The 15,566-nt window shown below is 47.8% G+C and overlaps 1 protein-coding gene across 1 annotated transcript in view; it reads right to left on the reverse strand.

Annotated features, from left to right (window-relative positions):
- The window catches only part of PROM1 (prominin 1), a 330,624-nt gene that overhangs the window by 133,810 nt on the left and 181,248 nt on the right, over nucleotides 1-15,566 (reverse strand). Inside the window, exon 15 of the mRNA XM_030191212.1 lies at nucleotides 7,024-7,170. Within this exon, the coding sequence (XP_030047072.1) occupies nucleotides 7,024-7,170 (147 nt within the window). The remainder of the gene's footprint in view (nucleotides 1-7,023; nucleotides 7,171-15,566) is intronic.

The raw sequence follows: 15,566 nt of genomic DNA on the forward strand, positions 1-15,566 counted from the left end.
AGAGCAGGCCTCTGGGCCAAGGTTGAAGGGCATCGTTGCGTTTCGTCCCCTGCTGAAGAAACGGGGAACCTTCGCATTGAATGCGGTGGCCATTAAGTCCATCTCTGGCATCCCCCAATGGGCAGTTATCTGATCGAAGGCCAGAGGGGAGAGCGTCCACTCCCCCTGCTCCAACTGGTAGCAACTGAGAAAGTCCGCTTGCACATTCTGTGACCCCGTTATATGAGCGGATGTCAAGAAAGAGAGATGAGTCTCTGACCAACAGCAGATCAGAGCTGCCTCGCAAGCTAGGGGTGCACTGCTGACGCCCCCTGATGGTTTACGTAGGCGACCGCCGTCGCATTGTCTGAAAGAACTCGAACTGGGCAACTGCGGGGAAGAGACAAACTCCCTAAGGGCTAGACGAATCGCCCGTAACTCCAAGCGGTTGATGGACCATGACGCTTCCGTCGAAGTCCAAACGCCCTGGGCCGTCTGTTGCAGGCAATGAGCCCCCCCAGCTAGACAGTGACACATCCGTGGTCACTATCTTCCAGTCCGGAGTTGCCAGAGGAATGCCCGACACCAGATTCTTTTGAATGAATCACCAGTGCTTGATTGTGTGAAGACAGGCCGAACATGGCACCCGAACCTCGTAATCCTCCGAGAGTAGAGACCAATGGCTCAGAAGGTGCCACTGGAGGGGGCGCATGTGAGCTCTGGCCCACTTTACCACGTCCAAGGTGGAGGCCATGGAACCTAGAACTTGTACATAGTCCCAAGCCTGTGGGTTCGGAGTTTGAAACAGCGCTCTTAACTGAGCCTGTAACCACTGTGCTCGAGCTGAAGGAAGAGAAACTATCCCTGTTCGGGTATCGAAGCACACCCCCAAGTATTCCAACATTTGGGAAGGCATTAGGCTGCACTTCGGGAAGCTGATCACCCAACCAAGCGACTGAAGCAACCCGAACACTTTGTCGGTTGCCCGCCGACTCTTCTCGAAAGAAGACGCCCGCACAAGCCAGTCGTCTAGATAGGGATGGACCTGAATCCCTTCCTTTCTGAGATAGGCCGCCACTACTACCAGGACCTTGGAAAAGGTCCGAGGCGCTGTGGCTAGGCCGAAGAGCATTGCTTTGAATTGAAAATGACGATCCAGCGCTGCAAAGCGAAGAAAGCGCCTGTGGGGAGGCCAGATTGGAAGGTGTAAATAGGCCTCTTTGAGATCGAGAGAGGTCAGAAACTCCCCTGGCTGTACCGCTGTGATCACTGATTGGAGGGTTTCCATGCGGAAAAGCCAAACCCATAAGGATCTGTTGACGAACTTGAGATCTAAGACAGGTCACCAAGAACCGCCCTTTTTTGGCACCACAAAATAAATGGAGTATGAACTGTACCCTCTTTCTGCTGGGGGTACAGGCTGGATGGCACCCAGCCGTTGTAAGTTGAGGAGGGTGTGTCGAACCCACCTTGGCAGGACATTTGCAAGGAGATTCAAGAAAAGAGTCTACTATCGGACGAGCCAATTCTAACTTGTAGCCGTCTCTGATAACCTCCAAGACCCATTCGTTGGATGTTACCCTGGTCCAGTCTGCCCCCAATAACCGGATGGATATGGACCAGGGCCCCATCATTGGGTGGACCTGGCTGTGGGCTAGTTTATGTTACCGGAAAGGAAGGCCCGCCTGTCACCTCGAAAAGGCTGAGGCCTCTGAGAAGACCTTGCTCTCTGAAAAGATGTCCCGCGACCTGGACAGTAACGCCATGTATCCCTAAACTTAGGTCTAGGTCCCGCCAGTCGTACAAACTTGGACCTGTCCTCCAGGAGGCGCTGGCCCTTAGAGTCACCAAGGTCTGCCCCAAACAAAAGCTTTCCCCTAAAAGGAAGCCTTGCTAAACGTGACTTAGAGGCCACGTCTGCAGCCCAATGCTGCAACCACAGCCAGCGATGTGCGGTGACCGCTAGGGAAACCTCCTTCGCCGAAGCCCTCAAAAGATCATAAAGAAGATCCGCAAGGAAGGCTAAACCGGACTCCAAGGCCAGCAAAACAGCCACAAGATCTTCCGAAGAGGAGGCTTTCGGTACCCACGATAAGCATACCCGCGCTGCATAGGAGCCACAAACTGAGGCCTGCAGGGAAAGGGCTGCTACTTCAAAGGACAGCTTCAAGCAAGTCACCAACTTATGATCCTGAGGGGCCTTGAGCGCTGTGCCACCCTCCACAGGGAGAGTGGTTTTCTTATTGACCGCTGTGGTTAAGGAATCCACCATAGGGAACTTCAGCAAGTCTAAGTCAGGAGCAGGTAGCGCATAAAGACATGACATAGCTCTAAGCAACCTTAAGCCCACTGTCTGGCGTATCCCACTGCGCTGAAATAAGGATCTTCATGGCCTCATGCACATGAAAGGAACGAGGTGGGCATTTGGTGCCAGACATAATAGAGGGCACTGGACCTGTTCCCCCTGACGATTCAGGGAGGAAATGGCCAAAACCTCAAAAGCCCTAACAATCAGGGAGGGAAGCTCTTTCCTGCGAAAAAGGTGGGCAGCTGTCGGATCATCCCCCTCCTCAGAGGACAGGGTGACCTCATCTGCTAAATCCAAAGATTCTGAGGGAGAGCCCGGAGGAAAAAACCGGGCCATAAGTACATAAGTACATAAGTAGTGCCATACTGGGAAAGACCAAAGGTCCATCTAGCCCAGCATCCTGTCACCGACAGTGGCCAATCCAGGTCAAGGGCACCTGGCACGCTCCCCAAACGTAAAAACATTCCAGACAAGTTATACCTAAAAATGCGGAATTTTTCCAAGTCCATTTAATAGCGGTCTATGGACTTGTCCTTTAGGAATCTATCTAACCCCTTTTTAAACTCCGTCAAGCTAACCGCCCGTACCACGTTCTCCGGCAATGAATTCCAGAGTCTAATTACACGTTGGGTGAAGAAAAATTTTCTCCGATTCGTTTTAAATTTACCACACTGTAGCTTCAACTCATGCCCTCTAGTCCTAGTATTTTTGGATAGCGTGAACAGTCGCTTCACATCCACCCGATCCATTCCACTCATTATTTTATACACTTCTATCATATCTCCCCTCAGCCGTCTCTTCTCCAAGCTGAAAAGCCCTAGCCTTCTCAGCCTCTCTTCATAGGAAAGTCGTCCCATCCCCACTATCATTTTCGTCGCCCTTCGCTGTACCTTTTCCAATTCTACTATATCTTTTTTGAGATACGGAGACCAGTACTGAACACAATACTCCAGGTGCGGTCGCACCATGGAGCGATACAACGGCATTATAACATCCGCACACCTGGACTCCATACCATCTGTGTCAGATAGCTCTTCGGGATCCATAATCTCCACCCGGGGACGTTTTGGGAGGAAAGACAGAGAGGATGCAGCAACCGAAGTTTGTAGAGGAAGAGACGGGGCTGCCTGAAGAGAAGCTCCTGACTTCTTCAAAAGAAAGGCATTGTGCATTAATAAAACAAAATCTGGGGAAAAAGGAACTGCAAGGGACTCCCCTGCTCCCTGTACATCACTTCCCTCCATCGGAGCCTGTGCCACAGAAGCGCGCTGCGCCTCTTGTCTATCAACTGCCACGTGTGGAGCGGGTCGTGCCTGAGAGGAAAAATGGCACCTGTCAACACGTGCTGCACTAACTGCCCCGAGGAAACCGCTGAAACTATCTCCTGCGCTTCCGACTCACCGTACACCTGAGGGGAACCCCATCGCGCTGAACACCCGCTGTGGGCTGACGGCAGCAGGACTCACACTCCCCCGATGCTGCTCTCCAGCCCCCACACCAGGAGCAGCGCTTAACCGACTCAGAAGGCACTGACATGCTCCACAAACGTCTGCCCCAAAACTGACTCGGCAGAACGTCTAGTTCCTCCATATGATTAAACAAAAACAAAGTCTCTTACCTTTTTTTTTTTTTTAGTCAGGAAAGAAAGGAAACACCCGATCAGGCCAACAGCCCCGGGCGACAGAGGAAAGGTAGGGGGAGACCGAGAGGGACCTGGCACCACCAGGTGTACACCACAAGCTGCAAACAGCCACTCAACCGCTATCTGTGTTGAATTAGGCCGAAAGGACACCAGTAACCAGACCAAACCAGAGCTGAACAGAGATGTCCCTCCATCTGCTAGATAGACAGAATACTGAGGTTCAGCTGGCTGCACAGGTCCACATATAGCAAACCTCGGAGGTTCTCTCTATCTCCACCTGCTGGTAGAGGGACACAACCCACAAGTCTCTGGATTGATCTGTGGGATGCCATGGAACTGGGGTTGGTGCAAGCAGGCTGTATGAATCAATGCTCCTTACCACCAACTGCTAGAGATAAGAGGGCTTACTCCATTACTCCCACGGCACACCTAGGAATCAGCCGCGGCACACCAATGTTGCACGGCACACTGGTTGAAAAACAGTGGCCTATCTGCTACATTTAGATGCTCTCATTTATACCTGTCATAGAGCAAGTATAAGTGGTGCGCCTAATTGCCGACTTAGTCTAGTTTTCTATGATGCATTAGGTACTCAAATTTGCTGTTAGAGAATATGAGCTTAGTGCCTAGAGATTGGGTACCTAACCTTTTGAATCCTTTACTGAATTACCTCTTATTGTCCACCTAAATATAAAATATGACCGATGGGCACTTCAAACTGTTTCAAACCATTCAGAAACAGCAATATTTTCTGCTGTTTTAGAATCTGAAGCATTCATTTTTGAAAAGTAGGTCTTAACAGTAGATGGACAACTTAATATTCAAATTTCTAAGATGCTGTCGGTAAAATGATTTGCATTTACTGGTTTTCTTCTTTATAAACCTGATGTAGTGAATAACTACTCTGGTACAAATAAAGACACATCAGGAATGTTTAGGAAAAGGAGTAGCTAGGGTGTTTAGGAGCAGACCTAAAATTTATCAATGTGGAGGGAAATTTTATAGAAGGTCACTTACGTGTGAAAGGCAAAAAGGTACCTTTTCAAGCAAATTTTATAGACATACAGATGTTTCTGGATCTATAAAACATTAGGGCCAAACTGGCAGAAATCACACCTAGATTGAAGCTGCAGATATTTATGCCTGCTTGGGAGCAGAAATAAATTATTAATGTGTAATGTACATATTTATTTTATAAACGTTCATATATCTTAACTCCTACATTCTACCCAAATTCCACTTCTAATTGTGCCAATACATGAACTGTGTCAAAATATGTGCTTTCTGGAAATGTGCATATTTTTATGTGCGTAACCAATGGAGTAATTTTATAAAAGCCTTTCTGTGCACAAAAACGGCCTTTACATGCAAAAAATCTTTTATAAAATTACTCACATACTAGTGATATTCAGTTTCTAGCTGAGCACATTTATCCATGTAGGTGGTTAAATAGCATAATTTTACATGGGATACATTGAGGCATATTTTCAAAGCACTTAGCCTTCCAAAGTTCCATAGGTTTCTATGGAACTTTGGGAGGCTAAGTGCTTTGAAAATAAGCCTCATTATGGGCCAGATTCTATATATGGTCCTTAAAAAATCTGCGCAGAAAACATTTAGCAAATTATGCGTGTAAATTCTAATTATTGCCAATTAGTGCTCATTATTGCTTGTTAAGTGCTATTAAAATCACTGATCGGCTTGTTAAGTCAATTAAGGTACAGGTGTTGTTATGAAATACACTTAGATTTCAGCACAGAACCCTAGGCGCAATATATAGAATCCGTCAGTATTTGCTTATTTTATGTGGAGCAGTATTGAATTCTGGGCTCTTAGGGCCAAATGCACTAAATCCAACGAGCCAGTTCTAGCCAGTTTAAAGTGCAAGAAGTAAACCGGGACATGCATCAAAGGCCATTTTCCTATCATGGTAGCAGCTAACGAAAACGGAATGCAAATGATCCAAATGAGCTGCACTACCGTTGCAAGGCTATTATAATGAGATGCACTAACATTTTCCGATTCCCCTTAGCGTTGAAAACCTAACGTGAGGTCTGCACCTCTCGTTAGGCTCGGGCTGCTGTGAACGGACCCATGGAGACCAGTGGGAAAGCAAAAAAAAAAAAGAAAAAGCTGCGTGTCCCAAGTGCTCGTGAGGGACTTTAAAAAAAAAGCCAAGTGCTCGTCAGGACGTCCTCCACTCCCCCCCCCCCCCCGAGGTCGCCGCCGCTCCCCCCTGCATTGAGATCACAGCTTCCTGCAGCCCCACCTCCCTCCGCACCCCTCCGTCTGCCACCGAGCCGGGTCCTCACAGCGCCTCTCACATCCGTGTGAAGGCGCTGCAGCAGACAACAGCTGATCGCTTCCCTTCGGACTTCCCTCCTTTCCTCCCTGGCCTGCCCTCGTCTGATGTAAGTAACTTAAGCCGACGACCTCAGGGGGGCGGGGCTGCGGGAAGCTGTGATTTCAATGCAGGGGGGAGCAGCAGCGGTGAACTCGGGGGGGGGGGAGGGGGGGGGGGAGGCGAAGCACGTCCATAGTTTTGTTTTTTAGTGAAGGAGGTCCATAAAGGACGTCCTTGGCATGCGCAGAGCAGCCAGCATAACGCTTGGCTGCTCTGCGCATGCTCGACCGGCCGACTGTTTTCCGATGGAATAGAGAATGCAAGTGAGCTACAACGAGCAGCACATTTGCATTCCTTTTCCTTGATGCATGCCCGTTCCTTACCGATTCGCTAAGGGAGTCGGTAAGGGAAGGGCTTTAACGATTTTTTAGTGCATCTCCTCCCCCTTAGTATGTTGATATAGCTTTTGAAAAGATAATAAAAAAAACAATGCAGTATGTGTGCGTTTGAAATCTCCGAGGTCCTGTGCTCGGACGACACTTTAGTGCCTTTGTATTTAGAGGAGGTGTGAGGGCAAAAGATTCCTACAATAGTCCCACATCATGCTCCAAGTAAGAGTTTCCTTCTTGTAACTGTGGTTAAATCTAAACAGCAGACCTTTGAGGCCTCAAAATCTTATGTACTGCAATGACACCTTTGTTGGCCCTTAGGACTTCAGGCAGGTGAGATCTCAAGTGATGATATTCATACCTCAGCCAAAAAAGATGCAAAATCTATCTCATCTATTCCCGAAGAACTGAAATTCTGAAGATTCTGCTTTCCTTTCTCATCCAGCAGGATTATATTGTTAAGATTTACATTCAGTTTTTCAAACTGCTGATATATATCTTCTGTGTACTGTGAAAAAAACACACAAAATAGATTTTTTATTTCACTAAATCTTAATACTTTGGAATTAATTGCTCCAGGCATTCCTGACAATTGCAATACTTCAGAGGCAAACATGCAGCCATCTAAAAGGATATTTCTATTATCTCAAAGGCTTCACAGCTTACAAAAGATATACTAGCTAAAGCTAATATCAATGCTCAATCACAAATGGGACAGTACGGAACAAAAAAAAGCAGCATTTTAGAAAGTATGTCCAATTTAGAATATGTACATCAGATATGGACATCCATTTCTCATGTATTTTACAACAGGATCTGCTAACATACAGCCTGTTCTAAAATACATGAGAAATGGTCGTCTGTGTGCTAGCTTCGTACATTAGCATCCATTTTTCAAACTGAAATCTCCAAACTATGAATGGGGCAATACAAGGGACATAGAGGGGCATTTTCAATATGACATCTGAATTTGGATGTTTTACAAAAAACGTTCAAATTCAGAACAGAAAAGTAGGTCATTTTCAACAACAACAAAAAAAAACACGTCTATCCTTCCCTTTTGAAAATACTGTTTGGAAAAACATTTTGTGATTTGGATGTTTTATTTTTTGGTCCATTTTCAAACAAAAAATGTCCAAATGCAAAATGTCCAAAATAGAGGAGGAGTGGCTTAATGGTTAGTGAAGCGGACTTTGATCCTGGCAACATGAGTTCTATTCCCACTGCAGATCCTTGTGACCTTGGGCAAGTCAAGTGCACGAGGGGCATTTTTGGATATGACGTCTAAGATGAATTTGGACGTTTTTGTAAAACGTCCAGAATCAAAACAGGAAAGATGTTTTGTAATTTGGACGTTTTATTTTTTGGTCCATTTTCAAACAAAAAAATGTCCAAATGGAAAATGCACAAAATACACAAGAAAATCTACAATAGAGTAAAACCATTCACATGTTCTGGTAAAAGCATTGGTTGTAATGTAAATCTCAAAGTGAAACACAGAGTCCACACAGGAGAGAAACCATTTGCATGCATAGAGTGTGGTAAAAGCTTTGGTCAGAAGGTAAACCTCACAATCAGTGGTGTGCTGGAGCCGGCTCTCACCGGCTCGTTGTTAATTTTTGAACAATTTAGAGAGCCGGTTGTTCTGCTCTCAGCTGCGACTTGAATGGGGTTTTTTTTCCTACAAATTGCAGCAGGAGGCTGGAGGCATGCATGCCCAAACACACCAGCTGTCACCTGATATTGGTGCATGCGTGGTGTGTGGCAACCCTGCCTCCTCGTGCTGCACTGTAGGCAAGAGGTTCGTGTGCATCGTCCGTCCGAGTTCCTGATTCTCTCTCCCCTGCTGCTGCCCTTCCCACTGCCCCATGCATTGAACTTTGTTTCTTCCCTCCATATCTGCTCCCTCTCCCTGCCTCCCTCCTTCAACCTCTCCCCCCATCCCCCGCCGCAGTTCGACCGGATCGTTACTTACTTGCAGGCAGGCAAAGGACACTGTGGGGACCAAGGAGGCAGCCTATCTACTCTAGGGTAAGAAAGAACCAGGCACACCCATTAAAGGGGGGCCGACCACAACTGGGCTGAAGGCCAGCAAAGACAGAAGTGTGGGGGAGGGTACAGGGAGGGCCCAGCTAGAGAGCAGAGGTAGTAGTGGGAGGGAAACAAGGGGTAGCAAGGGGAGGGGGCAGGAAAAAAGGGGAGGAGCAAGGGAGGAGGAGAGAGGAATTTGAACTGCACAGGAAGTCCTTTTGAATTTGGAAGCAGGAGAAGAGCAACCCTGGGCAGCAGCTCCTGAAATTTTTACAGGCACATGTTTTGTGTCTGCCCTGGGCAGAGCTTGTGCAGAGTACAGCCAAAGAAGCTCTTACAGCAGAGCACGATATTCCAGCAAATTGAGAACAAATTTTATGGTATGTAGACATTTAAAACTTTGTGCAAGGCATTTTAGCTTTCTCCTGCCGACCCCCATTTAGTTTTTCCAGGATGGCCGGCCATCTCGGGTTAGCTGCCTATCTCACGGCATTACGTGCACTAGGCTAGAGTCCCACATACGCTGCCCATGGCGCATGGCAGATGGGTTTGCCACAGCGCGGTTGCCATTTTTGGCCGGCCATGCAGTGCTCACAATCTGCAGTGCATAGCACGGCACTGAGGCACGACTAGGAAGACCTTGTGCACAGTACTGAACCGAGGCGCAAACTATCTCAGGGAGACGAAAACACCTTTAATGGTACGTCATTTTTGCTCTTCTCCTGCCTCAGCGGCACACCGCACGTTAAGATGCGGTGATGGCCGGCCACTAATAATTGGCCGACAGTTACGCACTATACAGCAACGGACCTTCGAGCCCCGTTGTGGCTGGCCACGCCGTGTTATCTAATTTGAAAAATAAATGCGGTATAAGCCGTCCATGCCATTACGGCGACGGACCTTAAGCCCCGTTATGGCCGGCCACACCAGATTTTCGATGTAATGCGGCAAAAATGAGTGCAGTATAAATTGTTCATGCTGTATAAGCCGCCCAGGCCACGCAGAGCTATACAAGCCCCATTGTGGTCTGCCACGCCGTGTTATCTAATTCGGTAAAATTTAGTGCGGTATAAGTTGCCCATGTTGTATAAGCTGCCCATGTCACGCAGCACTACGGCCATGCTGTGTTTTCTACTCGGTCGACTACGCTTCATCCTAAACGTTACTTACCGGCGCCATGTCTGTATGATTGGTCTGCCATGCGATATTTGAGATGCGGGTTTTTGCAGAAACGTCCACATTGCGATCCTCGCTAGTCAGGGTCTTCTCTTGCGGGCCACTTAGGGGGAGTCCCAAATTGGCGGGACATGCGCTTCGCTACGCGTTGTAATTGCCCGCCCATACAGTCGGCCATTAACCTACAGAGGCACGTACGGCAGCGGTGAATTTCGATAGGGTGGCCATTTGCATGAGTGCCGATTGTAAAAACGGTGGCCACTTTCAATACACCGCCCATTCTGACTAGCAGTAAAATTTGGAAAAGGCAGCCAGTTTTATGGCGCTAAAATTCACTAGAATGGACATTCCAAATACAAATTTAACCGCAGCGGCCACCTTGGATACCGCACGCATTTGTGTCTTTGACACACGGCATAGGCTGGAACAATTGATATCATACCGTTTGGTGCCAGCATAGCGGGACACAGTACTTAGGGGCATCAGACAAACATATCGGTTACAGTATGCTACTCTCAGCTGCCGTTAGGACCATGTCCACGGGGGGAAGGGTTGGTACAACAGTGTTAGTCCTAGAGGGCCATGTGCACTTAGCGGCCATTTTTACTAGAGCGGCCACGTGGACTAAAGCAGCTAATTTGAAAACGGTGGCCATTTTGATAGAAGGACCACCAGTCTTACTGATTTATCTGCCGGATTTACAGGGGCCTGGCCATTTTAATTTTAGCGGCCCATTTTGCATACGGCAGCCGTTTTGACTACCAGGCCAAATTTGAATGTAACAGCCATCGCCCGTGGGGCTTTAGGCCAGCCATTTAAGGAAGGGCGCACTGCGCAGACAGCATGCAGTCGGATATGTAGCTGTGAGCAAGGAGGGTACAGTTTACACAGGCACCACAGGATGCATGCAGCGATTGAGGAAGCCGGCGTCACCACAATCAGTTATTATGAGGTCATTTTGCTTTAAATTGTCTATTCTTTTAGTCTCTCCATTGCAGTAATGTCATTGTAGTGTGCGAAGGAGACATATGCACCAGCAAGGCCAGCCAAGCGGCCCACCAAAACTCCGCCAGCTAAGACGCGGAGTGCTGTGGCCCCAGACCTTAGAAGTCACAGTGGACCTACACCACAAGCACAGACGGTGCGGGGGCCTGCAAGGGAGGTAGCAGCACCGCAGACTCCACCTCCATAGTTGCGGGGCTACCGCCAGTACCGGCAAGGGGTAAGTCTAATGACAGCACCACACTCCTTCCAGCGCAGACGCATGACATAACTAGATATGCAGTATGGGACGATAAGAACGGGTAACGGAGCCCAATATGGCAGGACAGAATGCGGTTGTGGCACCGGTCGGTGCACAGAGGACCAGTCAGGATGTGGGAGTACTTAATCACAGGAGCGATGCATTAGGTACCGTTCTCACAATACAGGTGGATCGATATCTTCTCCCTCCTTGTGTGGGAGTTGCATGAGGAGGGTACCGTAGGCAGGGGTAGCGTAACAGATAAGAAGCCCAAGATATTTGGGTCCTTCATGGGCTGGTCGGAGGCTGTTCACATACTTAGCACACTCAGCTGTTCACATACTCAGGACACTCACTATAGTGAAGGAAACGGAAAGGGGCCCGGACTTGGTGTGGGATATGGAATATAATTTTAAAAGCGCATGAGATATTTAGGGGACGGGCATGGCTTAACTAAGATATTAAATTTACAAGAAAGCAGTGCAGACAATCCATTCATATCTGGTCAGCAACAGTGGTAGTCCTGTCAGGCAATGCCGTCAGGACAAAGGCAGGACGGAGGCAGCGGACATTGCACCTAGCACCCGACACGCCCGTGCGGGCAGGCATGCTGCAGGGCAAGGCAGGCTCCCCAGAGACAGGGAACAGCAATCTAGTAACACGGGACAGGGTACTGAGGGAGCTAGCGCTCCCCCCATCAAGCTTATGAGACAGGAGAAAGCAACCTATTAACTCAGGACAGGGTCTGGAAGCCATCAAGCTTCAAGGTTAGCCCGTTACCCTGACAGAACGGGTGCATCACCACAGGTTTCCAATCAGGTTGCATGATTCCATATTAGAGGACAACACCACAGTGACAACACTACCCCAACAATGCATCCTCGATTCACATGCATCGACAGATAGCTGCAGGCAAGATTACCAAAGAACTATTGCTAGGCTGCATAGCGGGGCTGTTTGAGGACCCGCCCTTCAAGGCAACAACAGTGTCTCCGCTAGACATAATACCAAGGAAGGAGCTGGGGAAAGGTAGGCCCAGTCGTAATTTGTCCCGCCACATAGGAACATCAGTAAATGACTACATTGACCATAGCAGCTGTACAGTACAATATGCATCTGTAGACAATGCCATTCAAATAATTCGGCGGCAAGGCAATTAGGCACATTGGGCTAAGGTGGACGGAGATTCGGCTTTTCGCACCTTGCCTTTACACCCACAGCCCTTTCCCTTGTTAGGTGTCAGGTTCCAGGAGAGGTTTTATTGCGATAAATATGTCCCCATGTGTGGCCACATCTAGTGCGCATACTTCAAAGAGCTTAGCATGTTTGTGCACGGGGTAGTGGAGCAACTAGCCCCCGCTAGGTCTCTGGTCCTCATCTGGAGGACTTCCTGTTCAAAGACCGGGAATCACAAGAGTGGACGGATGTTTTACAGGTCTTTATCCACTTGGCACAGAAATTGGACATCCCATTAGCCGTTGAAAAAACAGTAGACCCACGGCGAATCCTTACATTATAGGTATTGAATTGGAACTAGATGTTCCAGACTGCCGGCTGACAAATTGATAAGCTTGCCAGAGCGGCGAATACGAGGTGGCACTGTAAAAAAGCAAGGCTGAAGCAGGTACAGGAACTCCTGGGTCCAGTAGGCTTCGCAATAAGGGTGATTCCCAATAGCTTTAGCAACATCGGGAACCAACAAAGCGCATTTTCATCTCAGACGTACACAGGACATCAAGCGAGATTTAGCAGGTTCTTGGCCCATGGGATTTCATTTTGGCACGATTCACCCACTCTCACGGAAGCCCTGCATTTTCTTTACAGATGCGGCAGATTTACTTCCAGGGAGCGTGGTGCGCAGCAAGCTCGGGTTTCAGCAGGGACCACGTAGGATATCATGTTTCCTGGGGGGACCTGGCATATCTCACAAGTCAATTGTAATTCCCTCAGACAATATGGCAGTAGTTGTCCGCCATGCACTTCCCACAAGTTATGTGTGCAGACAGATAGTTCCGCAGTGATTACAGCTAAACATATACCAGGCAGGGAGAATGGTTATAGTGGATGCTCTTTCTCGTTTTTAGAGCGCAGACCCGGAAATGGGACCCGATGCTGCGATAGTTAACAGATATCTCGCGGACAAGATACACAACCGCACATATAGTCAACACTTAGAAGAGAAGGGTGGTACTGATATATTCCCGGCCCCCGGCATGTATGAAGGGAATTAGCAGAAACCAGGTCTCAATCATGTTCGCAGCCATCAGTTTTCTCGCCAAAGCGGTGGCTGTCCAAAATCCATCTAGGTCATTTGTTGTCACGAGACTGATGAAAGGATGGGGCAGGCCGGGAGTACCCTACCCAGGTAAAAGAAAACCCAGTACCGGCAGGGAAATGGGCCGTCTCTTTGCATCATTAGAGGAGATAAGTGACACTGAGTTTGAGGGCCGTCGAGTCAAATGCGCATTCTCATTAGCTTTGCATGGTGCTCTGCGAGTCAGTGAGTTGGTGGCTACGTACAAGCATGCCCACCATGGCATGTCCCTCTTAATACGTGACGCGGCCATTACAGCCACGGCAACTGACCTACTTATTCACAAATCAAAATGGATCGGAACGGACATGCCCTGTCCTGAACCTTTAAGCCGACTTAAAACAAAGACCAAAGACCAGCCTGCTGATTCATACACTATGTACAGTACCCACTCATTTAGGATTAGGGCAGCTACGGCAGTGGCAGCGCTAGGAGTGTCCATAGAGGCCATCAAAAGACTGGGCCGATGGCGACCTAATGTATATAAGCGCTACATCAGACCCATCTAGTGTATACAAGCGGTACATTGGACCCATTAAGGCATCCACAGCAAAGTGATAATGGTTGCTTGCACTGTGCTAACATGTTGCTTCTGATTATATTCTGTTACAGGTATCCATATCCAGAATGAGCTGCAGCGGATTTGGATATGCGGTCACTCATCACTTGTATGTACATTGGGCACAGGGAAAGGCGGTGGGCGCATAGAAGGGCAGCAGTGAGACCGAACAGTGAGAGCCTGGGTTGTCAGAGCGATAGAGGAGCCAGGGAGATAGAGTAGCCATAACAGGGTATAGGTAAGGGAGGGAGGCTTCAGGCATTCTTGTGTGCATTAAAAGTCATACGATCCCACATGACTTGCGAATAGATACAAGCCATAGCGTTAGGGCATGACCGCAGCCAGGTGGGGTGGGGGACCACGGCAAACGAGGTGTCGTTGCCGTGGCCTGTGGCGTTAGACTACAATGTTTACGCACAGCCAGCAATGGGTACACAGCAGCTTGACACATAACAGTTACAAGTTTGGGGTAACTACTGCTGCAGAAAGAGTTGTGTGGAAAATTATCAAGTTGATGCAAATGGTAGGCTTGCATGTGAGCAGCCTTGTTATAAGGAAACAACGTGTATACAGCTTGTCTCCTGGCTTGGGCGGCCGGGAGGCCTAGAACGTCATTTTGTAAATGTGGTAGGTGCCTCCTTCAACGGGAAACAACGTGTATACAGCTTGTCTCCTGGCTTGGGCGGCCGGGAGGCCTAGAACGTCATTTTGTAAATGTGGTAGGTGCCTCCTTCAACGGGAGACACCAAGTGACATCGGGTGCTTGGAAAACAGCACAGGGGGCCACAGGGGCTTGGTACGGCTTGGCCTGTGGCCCAGAATATGCAACTACGTGTAGAAGCTGTGTACCCGGGTAGAAATGCATGCTGGCATAATGATTAGTAGAAGATGTAATGTAATTTGTTTAAGTTGTAACAATTTTGATGTTCCTGGCTGCGGCCAAAATAAATCCAATTCTATCGAAGATACGGCTTGTAGTGTGGTATTGAAGGGGGCGGGGGTTGATACGTCTGAGTGTGTGCCGAATGCCCGAGTTGAGGAAACCAATTTGTTTAATCTTTGTTTTCACTCCCCCCCTCAGCTGTCCTCTAGTGAACCAAACAAAGCAATCAAACCTACGATCTGCTGCATCCACATTCTCGGTTTTTTTTTTTAATTCCTGGTCCATCTGTAACAAGTCTAAAGCTGTTTCAATTGGATAGGCAGTGCCTTAAAAGGTGGAGGACAAAAGTTTTTGTTTCGTTTGTTTTTTTTTTACATATTGGACAGATTTTTTATTTATTTGAAAGCTTTCCATATAATATAAATATCATGAAATAACAATTGAATATCACTAAAACATCTTTAAAAATTATTATAGCTAGTAGAAATAGCAATCTTAAACTTTGTATTTTGTGCTCATTTTTCTACACTAAAAAAATAATAAATACACTGTCTGTATACAATACAGATGGCCAAATTTCAGTGAGGATATCCTGTTTCCTGATGGGTTCATCTTAACTGTTGTTGTAATCTACCTTGGGAAGCCTTGTGTTATAAAGATGATGATGGAATATATTGAAATTAAATGGAAGTAGAATT

Source organism: Microcaecilia unicolor, chromosome 2 (genome assembly GCF_901765095.1).
Source record: "Microcaecilia unicolor chromosome 2, aMicUni1.1, whole genome shotgun sequence".
NCBI lineage: Eukaryota > Metazoa > Chordata > Amphibia > Gymnophiona > Siphonopidae > Microcaecilia > Microcaecilia unicolor.